At 41.0% G+C, this 17,519-nt stretch overlaps 1 protein-coding gene across 1 annotated transcript; it reads left to right on the forward strand.

The window, feature by feature from the left end:
* The first annotated feature begins 887 nt into the window (after nt 1-887).
* LOC120055753 (parafibromin-like) lies at nt 888-5,081 on the forward strand. Its single transcript, XM_039003697.1, has 4 exons — nt 888-1,290; nt 3,038-3,138; nt 3,405-3,546; nt 4,003-5,081. Exons 1-4 carry the CDS (start codon nt 998-1,000, stop codon nt 4,037-4,039), a joined length of 573 nt encoding a protein of 190 aa, XP_038859625.1. The 5' UTR covers nt 888-997; the 3' UTR covers nt 4,040-5,081.
* Nucleotides 5,082-17,519: the final 12,438 nt, after the last annotated feature.

Here is a 17,519-nt window from a genome sequence, read left to right on the forward strand (position 1 = left end):
ATTTACCACAGGTGGACTCCAAGTTGTACAAACATCAAGGATGATCATTGGAAACAGGATGCACCTGAGTCTCATAGCGAAGGCTCTGAATACTTATGTAAATATTTTTTTATTACATTTTATAAATTTGCAAAAAAAATCTTTACCTGTTTTCGCATTGTCATTATGGTGTATTGTGTGTGGATTGACGATTTTTATTTGATCAATTTTAGAATAAGGCTGTAACTTAACAAATTTTGGAAAAGGGGAAGGGGCCTGAATACTTTCCAAATCACATTGACTGCACTGTGCCTTTAAGACATTGGCACAAATCTAGGTACAAATCTAGGCACAAATCTGTGCCTTTTTTAGATTTGGAAAAAATAAACAAAACATTTTCACTTCTCCCATTGACTTCCTCCCTGTTTCACAGAGTTTCTTGTTTAGTGCCTAATGAATATGACCCTTAGCTACCAACCCAGTCTACTGCCTGACTCTGTGTAGAGTTGCATTTGTAAACAGACCAAATAAAGTGTGAAAAACGGGGGGATGCTCACTTTTTTGTTGTTGGTATGTCGTCTATACATATAATCGGCTATACTGTACAGTGAATGTGATAGGGAAAGTACAGTAGATCTTGTTTTGTGTGTGGAGAGGCTAGCATGCTAGCAGTTACCAAATTTTAAAACGGGCAACAACAAACTACAGGTATGTCACTTTTTTTGGTATGTAGGCTATAGTTAATTTGATGGGTAGAAGAAGATTGTAGGACTTGTTTTGTATGCTAGCATGCTAGAAAGGAAATGGAGGGAAGGAGTGACGACCAAGTGAGAACAATTCAGACTAGGCTAAAATAACTATGCTGGAAATGAATAATAACACTTCATTAATCAGGACACTTAGTAACTTCATCTTATCACACACAAGACTGCAACATTTATCCACGAGGTATCAATAAACGTTTCATAAAAAAACAAGCTTCACATGTGTCGGACTTAAAAATCCCTATATTAGAATCATGTTGAAAACAACATTGCATGGGCACCATAATACTTTATTTTGCCTTGCTAACAGTAATGCTTTCTTGACGGAGGTTTTGTATTGTACCATTGCATTAGCCATTACTCTTCTCCCTCCCCTCTCCGTGAGGTTTGTGACGCCAGAGGAGAAGAAGAAGCAGGGCATCCAGCGGGACAACGAGGTGCTGCTCCAGAGACGCAAGGACCAGATCCAGCCCGGGGGGGCCACGCTCAGCGTCACCGTGCCCTACAGGGTCATCGACCAGCCCCTCAAACTAGCTCCGCAGGACTGGTGAGTCACCACCACCGTACATGGCCATTTGGCATCTTCGATACATACATTTCCACTCCGTATCATTGACCAGCCACCGTGTCACCAGGACCGTACATGACCCTACTACATAACCATTTATGATCTTCAATACATACACTTCACTTAGAACTGGTGAGTCTCCAGGACCATACATGACCACATTATGAACATACATGACCGTTCATGATCTTCCATAAATACAGTGCTTTCAGAAAGTATTCACACCCCTCGATTTTTTTACAGCCTGAATTTAAAATTGAATAAATTGAGTTTTTTTCCCACTGGCCTACACTCAATTCCACTTTGTCATTATGGGGTATTATGTTTTTCAATTTTTTTTTCAAACTAATAGCTGAAATGTCTTGTCAATAAGTATTCAACCTCTTTGTTATGGCAAGTTTTTAAATTGTGCTTAACTAGTTGCATGGACTCAGTGTGCAATAGTATTTAACATGTTTTTGAATGACTACCTCATCTCATACAATTATCTGTAAGGTCCCTCAGTCGAGCAGTGAATTTCAAACACAGATTCAACCACAAAGACCAGGGAGGTTTTCCAATGCCTTGCAAAGAAGGGCACCTATTGGTAGATAAAAAAATAAATAAAGAAAAGCAGACATTGAATATCCCTTTGAGCATTGTAACATTAATTATACTTTGGAAGGCGTATTCATACACCCAGTCACTACAAAGATACAGGTGTCCTTGCTAACTGTTGCCGTAGAGGAGGAAACCGCTCAGGGATTTCACCATGAAGCCAACGGTGACTTTAAAACAGTTACGAGTTTAATGGCTGGGATAGGAGAAAACCGAGGATGGATAAACAACCTTGTAGTTACTCCACAATACTAACCTAATTGACAGTGAAAGGGAAGCCTGTACAGAATTAAAATATTTCAAAACTTGCAACAATGCACTAAAGTAATATTGCAGAAAATGTGGCAAATCAGTAACTTTTTGTCCTGAATACAAAGTGTTTGGGGAAACCCAATAAAACATACTACTGAGCACCACTCTCCATATTTTCAAGCATAGTGGTGGCTGCATCATGTTATGGGTATGTTATGAGTTTTTCAGGATAAAAAAAGAAACAAAATGGAACTAAGCACAGGTAAAATCCTAAAGAAAAACCTGGTCTGCTTTCCACCAGACACTGGGAGATGAATTCACCTTTCAGCAGGACAATAACCTAAAACACAAGGCCAAATATACATTGGAGTTGCTTAACAAGAAGACAGTGAATGTTCCTGAGAGGCCAAGTTAGTTTTGACTTTAATCTACTTAAATCTATGGCAAGATCTGAAAATGGTTGTCTAGCAATGATCAACAACCAATTTGACAGAGCTTGAAGAATTTTAAAATGAGTAATGGGCAAATGTTGTACAATCCTGGTGTGGAATGCTCTTAAAGAGCAATATGTGACTTGTACATGTGTGTGTAGACACAATAGTACTACATGATTGACAGTACCTCACGATATTGTGGTAATGGTCGGCTGTAAATGAAAGTACTTGACCCACATACCGCTATACCACTTGAGCAACCAGCCCCTCAAAACTTACCCCATGGCCACAAATGATGATACATCCTCTCTACATCTGGCTTACAATGTGACGATTGTGCAAAACTTACTCCCATTTTACTGTGCCACACATGCAAAACGGTCTAATTTTGTATTAATTGTTTTCACACTAGAGGTTGATGTTTACTGTGTGTGTTTGTGCAGGGATCGCGTGGTGGCCGTTTTCGTGCAAGGTCCTGCCTGGCAGTTCAAGGGCTGGCCTTGGCTGCTACCTGACGGATCTCCTGTGGACATTTTCGCTAAAAGTGAGATTCCCCCCACTTGCTCTTATACATACAGGGGTAGCACTTTACTTTCGACAAGGTAATTGTATGTCTTTCTTGTGACAGGTAAATGGTTACCCAGTTATTTCAAACTGTAAAGTGCTACCCATACAGTTCTTTGGCTACTAACCTGTGATCCCTTTAGATGGACTTAAGTTAATGTATTTGAGCTAACCTGTCCAACCCATGTCTCGAAACGAGATTTGGTCCTACCTAATTGACTGTGTGTGGTTGTGGTCACCCTGCAGTCCGAGCCTTCCATCTGAAGTATGACGAGCAGAAGATGGACCCCAATGTGCAGAAGTGGGACGTGACCGTGCTGGAGCTGAGCCACCACAAGCGCCATCTCGACCGGCCCATGTTCCTGAAGTTCTGGGAGACCCTCGACAGGTTTGTTTTGATAGCACATTGTGCACATGTATGTTCATGACGCAATGGGGTTGATACCAAACCCACCTATATCTTGTTATGAAAACCCTTCTCCCTTCCCTCTTTCTATACTGGTCTATCCTTTCAATGAAATTACTTGAAAAATATTTCTGAAATAATGTATTATATTTAAAATTCATTCTGGAAGTGCACTGAATTCCAATTCTTTTCAATTGGGAAAATGTGGTGTTAAAATGTGATTTACTTTCTGAATTGACCCTAACCCTGGAAGATAAGTTTCCATGTAAATGTTAGCACTCATGTACATTGAGTTAAATAATATTATCTGTAAAAGTTTATACTTCATATACTCTGGGGTTATAGAAATATTTGGGATTTATATTTGAATGGGATGACAGTAGAATGAATGAGCTCCTTCTGGCCACATGCCATGTTCTCTTCCTGTTCCCTCTACAGATACATGGTGAAACACAAGTCGCACCTGAGGTTCTGAGCCTGGACCGTGGCCTCCTTCCTCCACAGGTCCCGTCAAGGCATTTATAAACTCCCGCCCCAAACCTAGCCTTCCTCCTCCCCACCAGGACTACCACTAGAAGAGAAAGGAGACACACGGGCCCACAACACCCCCCCACCAGCACTTTGGGGACCCAGAATAGACCCGCGTGTTCAGATAGTCATTCAGGAAAATACTTTCTACCTGGTCTTCATGGTTTTCATAGATAGAAGCAGCAGATACAGTATGTCTGGACATTGGGAAGGGGAGGTTGGCGCTTCCCATGTTTTTCAAGTTCCTATGTACAATATACCAAAACTATATATTTTCTAACAGTATAGCGTTTTACTGTGGAGACAGATTGAAGAGCGAGAGAGATGGAGAGAGAGCGGAAGGGGGATGGATAGATGGAGGTGGGGAAAACAACTTCCTTTGTGAAATGGATCTTGTAAATTCCATGTGAAACATGAGCTGGATAAGAAGCCCTTTGGAAATCTGGTGCTTCTACACCTGCATTACTAGCTGTTTGGGGTTTTAGGCTGGGTTTCTGTACAGCACTTCGAGATATTAGCTGATGTACGAAGGGCTATATAAAATAAACTTGATTGATTGATTGATTGGTACAAATAAAAATCACTGCTGGCAATAAGGGATAGGAGACCTCTTTGTCAGTTTCATTTTCCGATGTTTTTACTTCCTTGCGATAGGAACATTTATGTCTCTACTTTTTTACTAAATGCTTCCGAAATGGCACCCTATTTCCTAAATAGTGCACTACAGTGCTCTATGAAGGGAATAGAGTGCCATTTGGGACAGAATCCTAGTTTGAAAGCGCATAGGTGTGCAGTCTTATAGCCAAGGTGCATCTGAGCGACATTCCATGCATCCAAATGTATATATGATGATATATGAGCCAGACTTTGAAGATCAAAGAAGCTAGGTATCTTATTCTTGATGCATAACAAAGCTAATGATTCAGCATAGATGGGTTCAAATGTTCCAGACAGTAAATTCCCAAAAAAATTTTTTGCAACTACACACCACTTTGGTCACTACATGACGATGTAAAGATGTTTAGTTATTTTTAGTTGGTGTTGTGCAAATTTAAGGAATGATGGACATTGCTTTATTTGATGTGTTCACAATGCAAATGGTTAATAAAAGTTGGTAGACGGAAAGTGTATCGTCTGTGTTGCAGTTTAAATCTCCTTTGGCTTTCTTTACCATGCAGAGTTGGGTTTCTATTTGGACTTGAAGTTTTTCCTGCCCTCATGATCTGATCAGGAAAACATCCGGGTGCTAGATAGGAAAACTACTTATAAACAAATACAGTAAAGGTTTTTGATTGAGCTGTTTTTTTTCTTCCGTTAAGTCAGAGGATGATTGTACATTTTCAGTTATAAAACGGACTATCTTTTCGTATTTTTGATCAAGTTAATTATAGGTGTAACTGTCAGGCTACTGTTGCTTCATGCGTTGTATGCGTGTACTTACTTTCACTCTGGGTAGCTACTTTCCATGCCGTTACCGTTACTTGCCAAGGAGGAGTAAAGGGCACTGACCGCCGGCTTAACGGTCTTGAGTGCCAACAAATCGGCCCAATTAGCTGATTCGCTTTCCATACACCCACTTATTTCGACACACCCGGTCGCCTTTATGGGATGCAGCTGCCCCCTTCACGAAGATAGTCAAGCTAGCTAGCTAGGGTTAATTAAGGCTGCAGTGCATTCGCTTTCTCATCCTACAGTTACAAATAACTCCATTCGGAATATTAAAAAGGAGCCTACCTGTTGGCTCGTGGTCGTTGTAGCCTATCCTTCTCCCTTAATTTAGAGTTTTGTCATTTTAATTCCATTTTACATTGATTAGATATCTAACTTTTGCCACACACTGACATGCTGACCAGACCGCGGGTGCTTCTGCCAACGCGCGCATGTTGATTTTATCCCCCACACCAAACAGGATCAGGACACGCAGGATGAAATATCAAAACGAACTCTGAACCAATTATATTAATTTAGGGACAGGTCGATAAGCAAACATGTATGGCAATTTATCTAGCTAGCTTGCTGTTGCTAGCTAATTTGTCCTTGGATATAAACATTGGGTTGTTTTACCTGAAATGCTCAAGGTCCTCTACTCTGACAATTAATCCACAGATAAAAGGGTAAAACTTTTCTAGTAATCTCTCCTTCAGGCTTTTTCTTCTTCTTTGGACTTTATATGGCGGTTGGCAACCAACTTTAAGGTGCATTACCCACTACTGACTGGAGTTTGGACCTCAGTTCATCTTTCTATCACCAACGTGGGTATATGCTCCTAAAAACCAATGAGGACTTAAAGACAAGTCAGTTAAGAACAAATTCTTATTTACAATGACGGCCAAACCCGGACAATGCTGAGCCAAATGTGCACCACCCTATGGGACTCCCAATCACGGCCAGAAGTGATACAACCTGAAATCGAACCAGGGTTGGTAGTGACACCTCTAACACTGAGATGCAGTGCCTTAGAATGCTGGGCCACTCAGGAGCCCACTCGGGATTTGCAGCGCATAGAGCGTCACAAATATAACTAGGGTTGCAAAGGGTCGGAAATGTTCTGATAATTTTCCATGGGAAGTTAAGCCCGGGAATTTGGGGAATATTTGCTTAAATTCATCAAAAAAGTTAGCTTATAACAGTGCACCTTTTTTGTGGGATACACATAAGGCAAGTCTAGGTCTATTGGCATAAGTTGGTTCAGCTATCCCCAATTCAATGGAATTGCAACCTTCTGCATGCACAGTGCATTCTTCCATCACATATGCAGTGCACTCTTCCATCACATGTACTGCTGATTCTCAAGATCTTGCACACTAATGAGATGCTATTGAGCCCACACTACTACACTGTCTGCGACAAGGCCTACATTCATTCTGATAAGTTTTGATTACAATACTGGGTGGGGTGAATATATTTTATATGACATACATGATTTTTTGTTAACTAGTATATAGTAGCCTACAGCAAAGTGTGATTAAAACATTTCTAACTCATTAACAATTTCTGCTAGTTTAATTTTTGCTACCATGTGGGTTTTAGCTCTCTTGAGCCTGCTAACAGTGTTAATTCACCTGTTTCCATACATGTTTCAATTTAAAAATATATATTTTACAAAGTTGTTTAATCTAACTGCTTAACTATTTATCTGTACATGGAATTGTATTTGGGTTTTTTTAACAATTTTTTTTTCTAATCTTTATAGGAAAATGCCACGGGCACTATCTGATGTGTGGAGATATTTCACTGCAGCTAATGTAGAAGGAAAAGCTGTGTACATTTGCAAATACTGTGCCAAATCATGTGTGAAGAATGCAACAAAGATGCAGAATCATCTGGCCAAGTGCATAAAGTTCCCTCAGCGCTCACAACAAGCAACTTCTGACAAAAGTCCCTCTACTTCTATTCGAGGTGAAAATGGTGAATCAGACACCTTATCGATAGCAACAGCTCATGGTCCTCCTGGAATCAGAAGTTTTTTTGACTCAATGGAGGAACGGAGTCAGAGAAATCTGATGAATGTCTTGCTTGAGCTGTGAATGCAACTGGTTCACATCTGATGCTCACAGGCAATGTGTATTGGAAGAGATTTCTGAATGTACTTCGCCCAGCATACATCCCTCTAACCAGACATGCTTTATCTAGTCATTTACTGGATGCAGAGTTCAACAGAGTTCAAGTGAAGGTCAAGCAAATTATAGAGAAAGCAGACTGTATTGCAATCATATCTGATGGCTGGTCGAATGTTCGTGGGCAAGGAATAATTAACTACATCATCTCTACCCCTCAACCAGTATTCTACAAGAGCACAGACACAAGGGACAACAGACACACCGGTCTCTACATTGCAGATGAGCTGAAGGCAGTCATCAATGACCTTGGACCACAGAAGGTATTTGCACTGGTGACAGACAATACTGCGAACATGAAGGCTGCTTGGTCTAAAGTGGAGGAGTCCTACCCTCACATCACACCCATTGGCTGTGCTGCTCATGCATTGAATCTGCTCCTCACGGACATCATGGCACTGAATTCAATGGATACACTCTACAAGAGAGCCAAGGAAATGGTTAGGTATGTGAAGGGTCATCAAGTAAGTTATAGCAGCAATCTACCTCACCAAGCAAAGTGAGAAGAATAAGAGCACCACATTGAAGCTGCTCAGCAACACCCATTGGGGTGGTGTTGTCATCATGTTTGACAGTCTCCTGGAGGGGAAGGAGTCTCCAAGAAATGGCCATATCACAGTCTGCCGATATGGACAGCCCCACCAAGAGGATCCTCCTGGATGATGTATTTTGGGAGAGAGTGGTAAGCAGCCTGAAACTCCTGAAACCTATAGCAGTAGCCATTGCACGGATTAAGGGAGACAATGCCATCCTGTCTGATGTTCAGACTCTGCTTGCAGATGTAAGAGAAGAAATCCGTACTGCTCTGCCCACTTCACTGTTGCTCCAAGCAGAGGAAACTGCTGTTCAGCGTACATGTTGGACCCCAAGTATGCTGGCAAGAGCATCCTGTCTGGTGCAGAGATCAACAAGGCCTATGGTGTTATAACTACCATGTCTCGCCACCTTGGCCTGGATGAGGGCAAGGCTCTTGGCAGTCTGGCAAAGTACACTTCCAAGCAAGGGCTTTGGGATGGAGATGTGATATGGCAGTCGTGCCAACATATCTCATCAGCCACCTTGTGGAAGGGAATTTGTGGATCTGAGGCTCTTTCCCCTGTTGCCTCCATCATCATCTTCCAAATCCCACCAACATCAGCCGCCTCAGAGCACAATTGGTCCTTGTTTGGGAACACACACACCAAATCAAGCAACAGGCTGACCAATACATGGGTTTAAAAATTGGTGGCCATCCAGGCAACTTTTAGGCTTTTTGAGCCTGACAACGAGCCATCCTCAACAAGGTTGGAAAGTGGCAGTGAAGATGAGGCCTCAGAGTCTGATGTTCAAAAGGTGGACATTGAGGAGGTCCAGGGAGAAGACATGGAAGCCTGAGAGGAATACAACCAAAGCTTTAGTTTCTAGACTATCATTTTACAGATTTATGTTGAAAATGTTTTTGGGAGATGCAATGGATCATTGGGGATCATTCAATATTCCCTTTCTTTTGTTGTTCTGTGAAATCATCCCATAATTAAAGTTAAATTCGTAACTAAATTGTTTTTTAAATTTCTATTGGAAGGATTTAATCATTTGCAATTGCCTACTTATGATAAGGTAAAAGGTTTATGTTTCTGTCTCCATATGATATGGTAAATATATCCAATGCAAAAAACATCTACATTTAAAAGGTATTAATATTAGTTTGCATATATTGCCGTTAATTCCCACGGAAAGTTTCCACCTCTGAATATTCCCCAAAATGTGCAACCCTACTGGTAGCCCATGTATATACAGTGAGGGGGAAAAGTATTTGATCCCCTGCTGATTTTGTACGTTTGCCACTGACAAAGAAATGATCAGTCTATAATTTTAATGGTAGATTTATTTGAACAGTAAGAGACAGAATAACAACAAAAAATTCCAGAAAAACGCATGTCAAAAATTTTATACATTGAATTGCATTTTAATGAGGGAAATAAGTATTTGACGCCCTCTCAATCAGAGAGATTTCTGGCTCCCAGGTGTCTTTTATACAGGTAACGAGCTGAGATTCGGTGCACACTCTTAAAGGGAGTGCTCCTAATCTCAGTTTGTTACCTGTATAAAAGACACCTGTCCACAGAAGCAATCAATCAATCAGATTCCAAACTCTCCACCATGGCCAAGACCAAAGTCGCCAAGCAGCTTGGTGAGAAGGTGACAACAGTTGGTGCGATTATTCGCAAATGAAAGAAACACAAAAGAACTGTCAATCTCCCTCGGACTGGGGCTCCATGCAATATCTCACCTCGTGGAGTTGCAATGATCATGAGAACGGTGAGGAATCAGCCCAGAACTACACGGGAGGATCTTGTCAATGATCTCAAGGCAGCTGGGACCATAGTCACCAAGATAACAATTGGTAACATACTACGCCGTGAAGGACTGAAATCCTGCAGCGCCCGCAAGGTCCATTTGCTCAAGAAAGCACATATACATGCCCGTCTGAAGTTTGCCAATGAACATCTGAATGATTCAGAGACCAAAATGGAGCTCTTTGGCATCAACTCAACTCGCCGTGTTTGGAGGAGGAGGAATGCTGCCTATGACCCCAAGAACACCATCCCAACCGTCGAACATGAAGGTGGAAACATTATGCTTTGGGGGTGTTTTTCTGCTAAGGGGACAGGACAACTTCACCACATCAAAGGGATGATGGACAGGGCCATGTACCATCAAATCTTGGGTGAGAACCTCCTTCCCTCAGCCAGGGCATTGAAAATGGGTGGTGGATGGTTATTCCAGCATGACAATGACCCAAAACACACGGCCAAGGCAACAAAGGAGTGGCTCAAGAAGAAGCACATTAAGGTCCTGGAGTGGCCTAGCCAGTCTCCAGACCTTAATCCCATAGAAAATCTGTGGAGGGAGCTGAAGGTTCGAGTTGCCAAACGTCAGCCTCGAAACCTTAATGACTTGGAGAAGATCTGCAAAGAGGAGTGGGACAAAATCACTCCTGAGATGTGTGCAAACCTGGTGGCCAACTACAAGAAACGTCTGACCTCTGTGATTGCCAACAAGGGTTTTGCCACCAAGTACTAAGTCATGTTTTGCATAGAGGTCAAATACTTATTTCCCTCATTAAAATGCAAATCAATTTATAACATTTTTGACATGCGTTTTTCAGATTTCTTTTGTTATTCTGTCTCTCACTGTTACCATTAGAATTATAGACGGATCATTTCTTTGTCAGTGGGCAAACGTACAAAATCAGCAGGGGATCAAATACTTTTTTCCCCTCACTGTAGCCTCGTTATTATTTTGTGTTTTTTTCTTATTTCCTTTTTAAAATATTCTGCATTGTTGGTTAATTGCTTGTAAGTAAGCATTTCATGGTAAGGTCTACTCTACACCTGTTATATTCGGCACATGTGACAAATACAATTTGATTTGATTTAAAAACAGGGTGAACACCCTGCAATGTTCATTAACAAAAAAAGGACAACTGCATACACTGGGATTAACATGTCTTCCCAAATGTATCATGATGTTTTGACCCGTAGGTCAATGTTTCAACCTTTTATCATCTTTTTAGCTGATTGCCACATTTTTGGGGGGGATTGTAATGATTTGTGACCGACCACCTCTATTCGGTCTTATGAAGCAACATTTGAAATGCTGTTTTTATATTGGATAAAGGTAGAGACTCAGCACAATAAATGGTATATCATACACTGCAGTGAAGAAACAATGGGAAAGTAATTCTGCTTTGAAAGTTGATAAACTTGTAACCCCACTTTTGAGAAAAGGACCCTTGAATGTTTTGGCACACCTACTGGAGAGCTCTTATTTGTCGACACTTATTCAGCATTGTTTACATCCTCTGAAGCCTTAGCCCCACCCATATCTTTAAGAATTCACTTGTGAGGCCATGTGCTAAACATAGTAAGTTGGTGTACTGTAGTAAACAACCAAAGATTTCAAGACTAAAAGTGGTCAAAGTAGTAGCCTTCAATAAGGAAAAAACTGCAAGTGTAAATACACTTTATCAAGTCCTTGGCATGTCTCCTAATCTGACTTTGGTGCAGGTCAATTTGTTCTTCACATTTCCATCTCTGGTAAGCACACACTATTTCAAATAAAATTAAAGTTTATTTGTCACATGCACAGGATACAGAAGGTGTAAACGGTACAGTGAAATGGTTACTTGCATATTTGCATAGTATCAATATCAAAAATAGAAAGTGCTGAGAATAAATATTTAATAATTATTATACTGAACAAAAATATAAACACAACATGCAACAATTTCAAAGATTTTTACTGAGTTACAGTTCATATAAGGAAATCAGTCAATTAATCTATGGATTTGACATGACTGGGAATACAGATATGCATGTTGGTCACAGATGCCTTAAAAGAAAGGTAGGGGCGTGGATCAGAAAAACAGTCAGTATCTGGTGTGACCACCATTTGCCTCATGCAGCGCAACATCTCCTTCACATAGAGTTGATCAGGCTGTTGATTGTGGCCTGTGGAATGTTGTCCCACTCTTCAATGGCTGGATATTGGCGGGAACTGCAACACGCTGTTGTACATGTCGATCCAGAGCATCCCAAACATGCTAAATTGGTGACATATCTGGTGAGTATGCAGGCCATGTAAGAACTGGCACATTTTCAGCTTGAAGGAATTGTGTAAAGATCCTTGCGACATGGGGCTGTGTATTATCATGCTGAAACATGAGGTGATGGAGGCGGATGAAGGGCACAACAATGGGCTTGTTGTGAGATACCGTCTCGTGACCGTATCTCTGTGCATTCAAATTGCCTTTGATAAAATGCAACTGTGTCCGTTGTCTGTAGCTTATACCTACCCATACCACAACCCCACCGCCACCATGTGGCACTCTGCAACAAACGCTCGGCCACACAACGCCATACACGTGGTCTGCAGTTGTAAGGCCTGTTGGAAGTACTGCCAAATTCTCTAAAACAACGTTAGAGGCGGCTTATGGTCGAGAAATGAACATTCAATTCTCTCGCAACAACTGTGGTTGACATTCCTGCCGTCAGCATGCCAATTGCACGCTCCCTCAAAGCTTGAGACGTCAGTGGCATTGTGTTGTGTGACAAAACTGAACATTTTAGAGTGGCCTTTTATTGTCCACGGCACAAGGTGCACCTGTGTAATGCAGCGGGATAGCCACGGGTAGGCCTGGGTAGACCGTGACCTATCCAGTTTGATCTCACCTCAAAAAGGTTTCAGAAATTATTCAAAATACATTTTTATTTGTATTTATTTTATTACATTTTTAAAAGAAACGCATGTGAGATTTATTTTCCATGGGTAATTTTAATATAATGTAACAAAGAAATAGTTTGCGACAATCAAGTTGGCTTCCTACTATTGGTTAAAAAAAAAAAAAATACTACGGTGGTTTACCTGAACAATCTGGCAACGTGACGTGGCTGAACTTTGTAGCGCATAAGCTAGCAAGCTCTATCACACTAGCTTACTCGAATTGACTCACCAGCTAAGGTAATTTAGTAGTTCTAGCAATGGCAAACCAAATGTCGATTGCTAGGTTTTTCAAAATAAAGACGTCTGGAGGAAAAGGAGTGTGCCAGAAAATAATTTGGATCAATCTACCGATAGCTTCCAGAGTGAGACATTAACAGGTGGCGCCAAGATAGAAACAACCGCAATCGCCATCACAACCGTCAATGCCACGTTGAGCCAGGCATGCTTGCCTACCCCACCGTCTCCTATCGTTCTTGATGCTGCAGGCGGGGGTGAACCTGCAGTAGGTCCATCGACAGATTTGTCTGCCGTTGAGGAACCAGCCTGTCAACCAAAGCTAGCAAAGTTCCCTTCAAGTATGATAAATGGCAAATCACGCTGCTTCTCTTGAAGGTGGTATGACCAGTTCGTGTGGATTGAGTATAGTAAAGCAAAAGATGCAATATATTGTATGTTTTGTAGGCACTTTCCTGGGGCAAATGTCGAATTCAGATTTGTACGAGATGGATTTAAAAACTGGAAACTCAGAAATGCTTGCTGCAAACACGAGAATAGCAAATTACATGCTAGTGCCCTTGCAAAATGTGAATCCTACAAGGCGACCCATGGGCCTAGAAGTCGTGGGACTGTGTTGGACCAAATACATGGTGATGCAAACATGGATTTTATAGAAAGAAACCGTGCACATGTTAAAGTGGTCATAGATATTGTTCTAATGTGTGCAAAGCAGGATATTCCCCTCAGAGGCATAAAGAAACCCAAGAGGCAATCAACAAAGGTAACTTTTTAGAAATCTTCAATTTCATCTCAAAGTATGATTCAGAAATACAAAACAGGCTTAATGAGCTACCTCGCAATGCCAGGCTTATGAGCCCCGAAATCCAGAACGAGTTGCTGGAGCGTGCAGCATCATTGTTACTGTGCAGGATAAAAGATGAAGTTCATTCTGCGCCTTCCACATATTTTGCCATACTAGCAGATGAATATAGAGATCAATCTAAACGAGAACTTATTGCTGTGTGCATCCGATACATTCATGCTGGAATGATTCAAGAAAGAGCTGTTGGGATTATGGAAACCGCTGATTTGTCTGCACAAGGAATTTCTCGGAAAATACTTGAAGTGTTGCAACCCCTGGAGTTGGATCCCACTCTGTGTGTGGGTTTTTGTTTCGATGGCGCTTCAGTCAGGGACAGAGGGGTACATGTCCTACTAAAGCAAACATTTAAGCAAGCGGTGTATGTGCATTGCCACTCCCACCGTTTGAATTTGGTTCTGTGCACCGCAGCAAAAGTGTCAGGACATGTCAACACTTTTTTTGACACAGTAAACCAGCAAAACCAGTAATCCCATAGACATGCTTGATTCATAGAAGTACAGAAAGAGAAGCCGATGCCCTCTTACAACAAATCCAGAACACGTTTTTATTTATGTTAGTCAAGTTTAGTAAATTGTTTGACACTAGTGATTTTGCTACGAAGGGATTACAAAGCTCTACATTATCTGTGACGGATTGTATTGGTTTAATTGAAATCCTCAAAAGCAGCTTTTCTACGTTCAGAGAACTCAGGGGGAGACTTTGATAAAGTTCTCAAGCTAACTGAAGAGATGATGATTAAGCATGATATTAGTAATTGGGATGTGAGCGCATCACGGCAGCGAAAACTGCCTGTAAAATTGGCAGACATTGAATCATTAACATGCCTGCTTCTACACCTGCATTGCTTGCTGTTTGGGGGTTTTAGGCTGGGTTTCTGTACAGCACTTTGAGATATCAGCTGATGAAGAAGGGCTTTATAAATCTATTTGATTTGATTTGTAGTCACAACTTCATTAGGGAAAACATCCAGCATCAAGAGTGACAGTGACCTGAGGCAACTTTGGAACAATATTCTAGCGATGTGGAGTCACCTTCTATGTGGAGTCACCTATTAGGAACACCTTCCTAATATTGAGTTGCTCCCCCCACCCCTTTTTGCCCTCAGAACAGCATCAATTCGTCGGGGCATGGACCATACAAGGTGTCGAAAGCGTTCCACAGGGATGCTGGCCTATGTTGACTCCAATGCTTCCCACGATTGTGTGAAGTTGTCTGGATTTCCTTTGGGTGGTGGATCATTCTTGATACACCCGGAAAACAGGTTGAGCGTGAAAAACCCAGCAGCGTTGCAAAACCGGTGCGCCTGGCACCTACTACCAATACACCACTCAAAGGCACTTACATTTGTTGTCTTGCACCATCATCCTCTGAATGGCACAAAAACTCAATCCATGTCTCAATGCTTAAAAATCATTATTTAACCTGTCTCCTTCCCTTCATCTACAATGTTTGAAGGGGATTTAACAAGTGACATCAATAAGGGATCATAGCTTTCACCTGGATTCACCTGGTCAGTCTGTCATGGAAAGAGCAGGTGTTCTTAATGTTTTGAACACTCAGTGTATATGCCATTTAGCAAACACATCTATCCAAATAGACGGATGGATGGATGAAAAGACTGACAGACAGACAGACAGACAGACGAATGTCAGTTAGCGGAACAGACAGATGTGTGTTAGCACAGATAGACTGACAGACTGACATTGACTACTACAGACATAAAAATAGACGTAATCTAGCACAGACAAACCGATAGACCAACACACAGAAAGACAGACAGAAAGACATACAGAAGGACAAAAGCTACATTTCTTTACAATACAAAAACAAATTGCCCAGATGTGGGCTTGATTTATATACTTTTCCACATACTGTACATATACAGTAACTCAAACGTATTCTGACCTTCAAATGCATGTTGCTGTCATCCAATATTTTCTATAGTACAGCATTTGTTTCTTTCTTTTTACAAGCTATTGATACACATTGTAAGTTAAATAGGACCCTTTTGGATAACTGAGTTAGTTCATTTTGTAAGGAGGAAAGACATTGAGGCGGTAATTTACGTTAGCCAACAAACAGATAGCTTTTCATAACTTTTTTGTTAGCCGGTGTCAGAGGTGTAACCAATGATGTATATAAACCCTGGATTGCTGATGCTATGCATTGGCCAATGAGAGGCTTTGGGTATATTGGTTGGCTATATTGGCACTCCACAGAAAAGCAGTCCTCCATACGAGTTCTACAGTATTTCAATTAATTGTTTCAAGGACAAAATTGCATGTATTTAAGTACTTTTCATGTATCGGAGACATTAACATTTGTATGTTTAGCTCAGATAATATAATTAAAATATATGCATTAACTTGTCTGTAATAGAATACATGTGGCAACAACAAATGCATTTTATAGCTTCCAAGCAATATTTTACACAGTGCCCCCTGTCAGTCATCTAGTGTGTAAATATACATTATTGGGTGTAAAGCTTACTACAAGCTCTACGCAGGCGCAAGATTCAGAGTGTTGCAAAAAAGGGGCGGCTCCTTGTAATAGGCTCCGGCATTCGACATACTATTTACTACCTGGAAATTGAGACACACTGTATCATTCCTTCCGCAGCTGTGGGGGTAGTGTTGTCACTTGGTTCCTTGATCTAATCTGTAGGCTACAGAGGCTATTCATCATCAAAGTAGCCCATTTTGCATTGAAATATATTCTCAGTGACTGTTTAAACAGTAAACCACACAACAAGAATCCAACCAAACAACAAGAATCCACCCAAAGAATCCACCCAAGCTTTAGTGTGAAATAACAAAATGTTATGATCTGATGATCCCGTATATCCAGTGGAAACTTCATAAAAAACAGCTGTCTGCCCCGAGCTCACTGCCACGGAAACCCGGAGTAGGCTAGTTGATACAATGTTACAAGTTCTCTAGCGACAGCTTCAGGCCGGACCCAGTTGATCATTTGATGCATTGTTGCACTTCACTAGCAATATCTCAAGTCAAAGGGAGGCAGGGAGATGGAGTAGAAAGATGAATGTGATTGAAATAACCAGATTTCCATCAGGATATTATCTACTGTTTTTATTTGTCTGCTTTAGGCTTATGTATTTTACTTAGTTGACGATGGAAGTTATAGGCTTACTAATGCATTGGCCTATAGGCTATTTCTGAGTTCTATGCTCTCATTTCTTCAGCCACCAATGGACCACAGTGTATCAATGAGGCTGGTGCTCTCACCTTAGTTGAATTTTAACTTTTCGATTTTTAACATTTTACTTCAGATTTTTATGATTAACCACATGACAATGATTTTGAGATACAAAAATGGTATTATTGAAATTAAACTGTTCCACAAAAATGTGCATGTAAAATAATCAATAACTGTCATGCAGATCGGTACAAATTGTAGGATAAATTGTAAGCTTCCCCAAACTTGAA

The sequence above is a fragment of the Salvelinus namaycush genome, chromosome 11 (genome assembly GCF_016432855.1).
Source record: "Salvelinus namaycush isolate Seneca chromosome 11, SaNama_1.0, whole genome shotgun sequence".
NCBI lineage: Eukaryota > Metazoa > Chordata > Actinopteri > Salmoniformes > Salmonidae > Salvelinus > Salvelinus namaycush.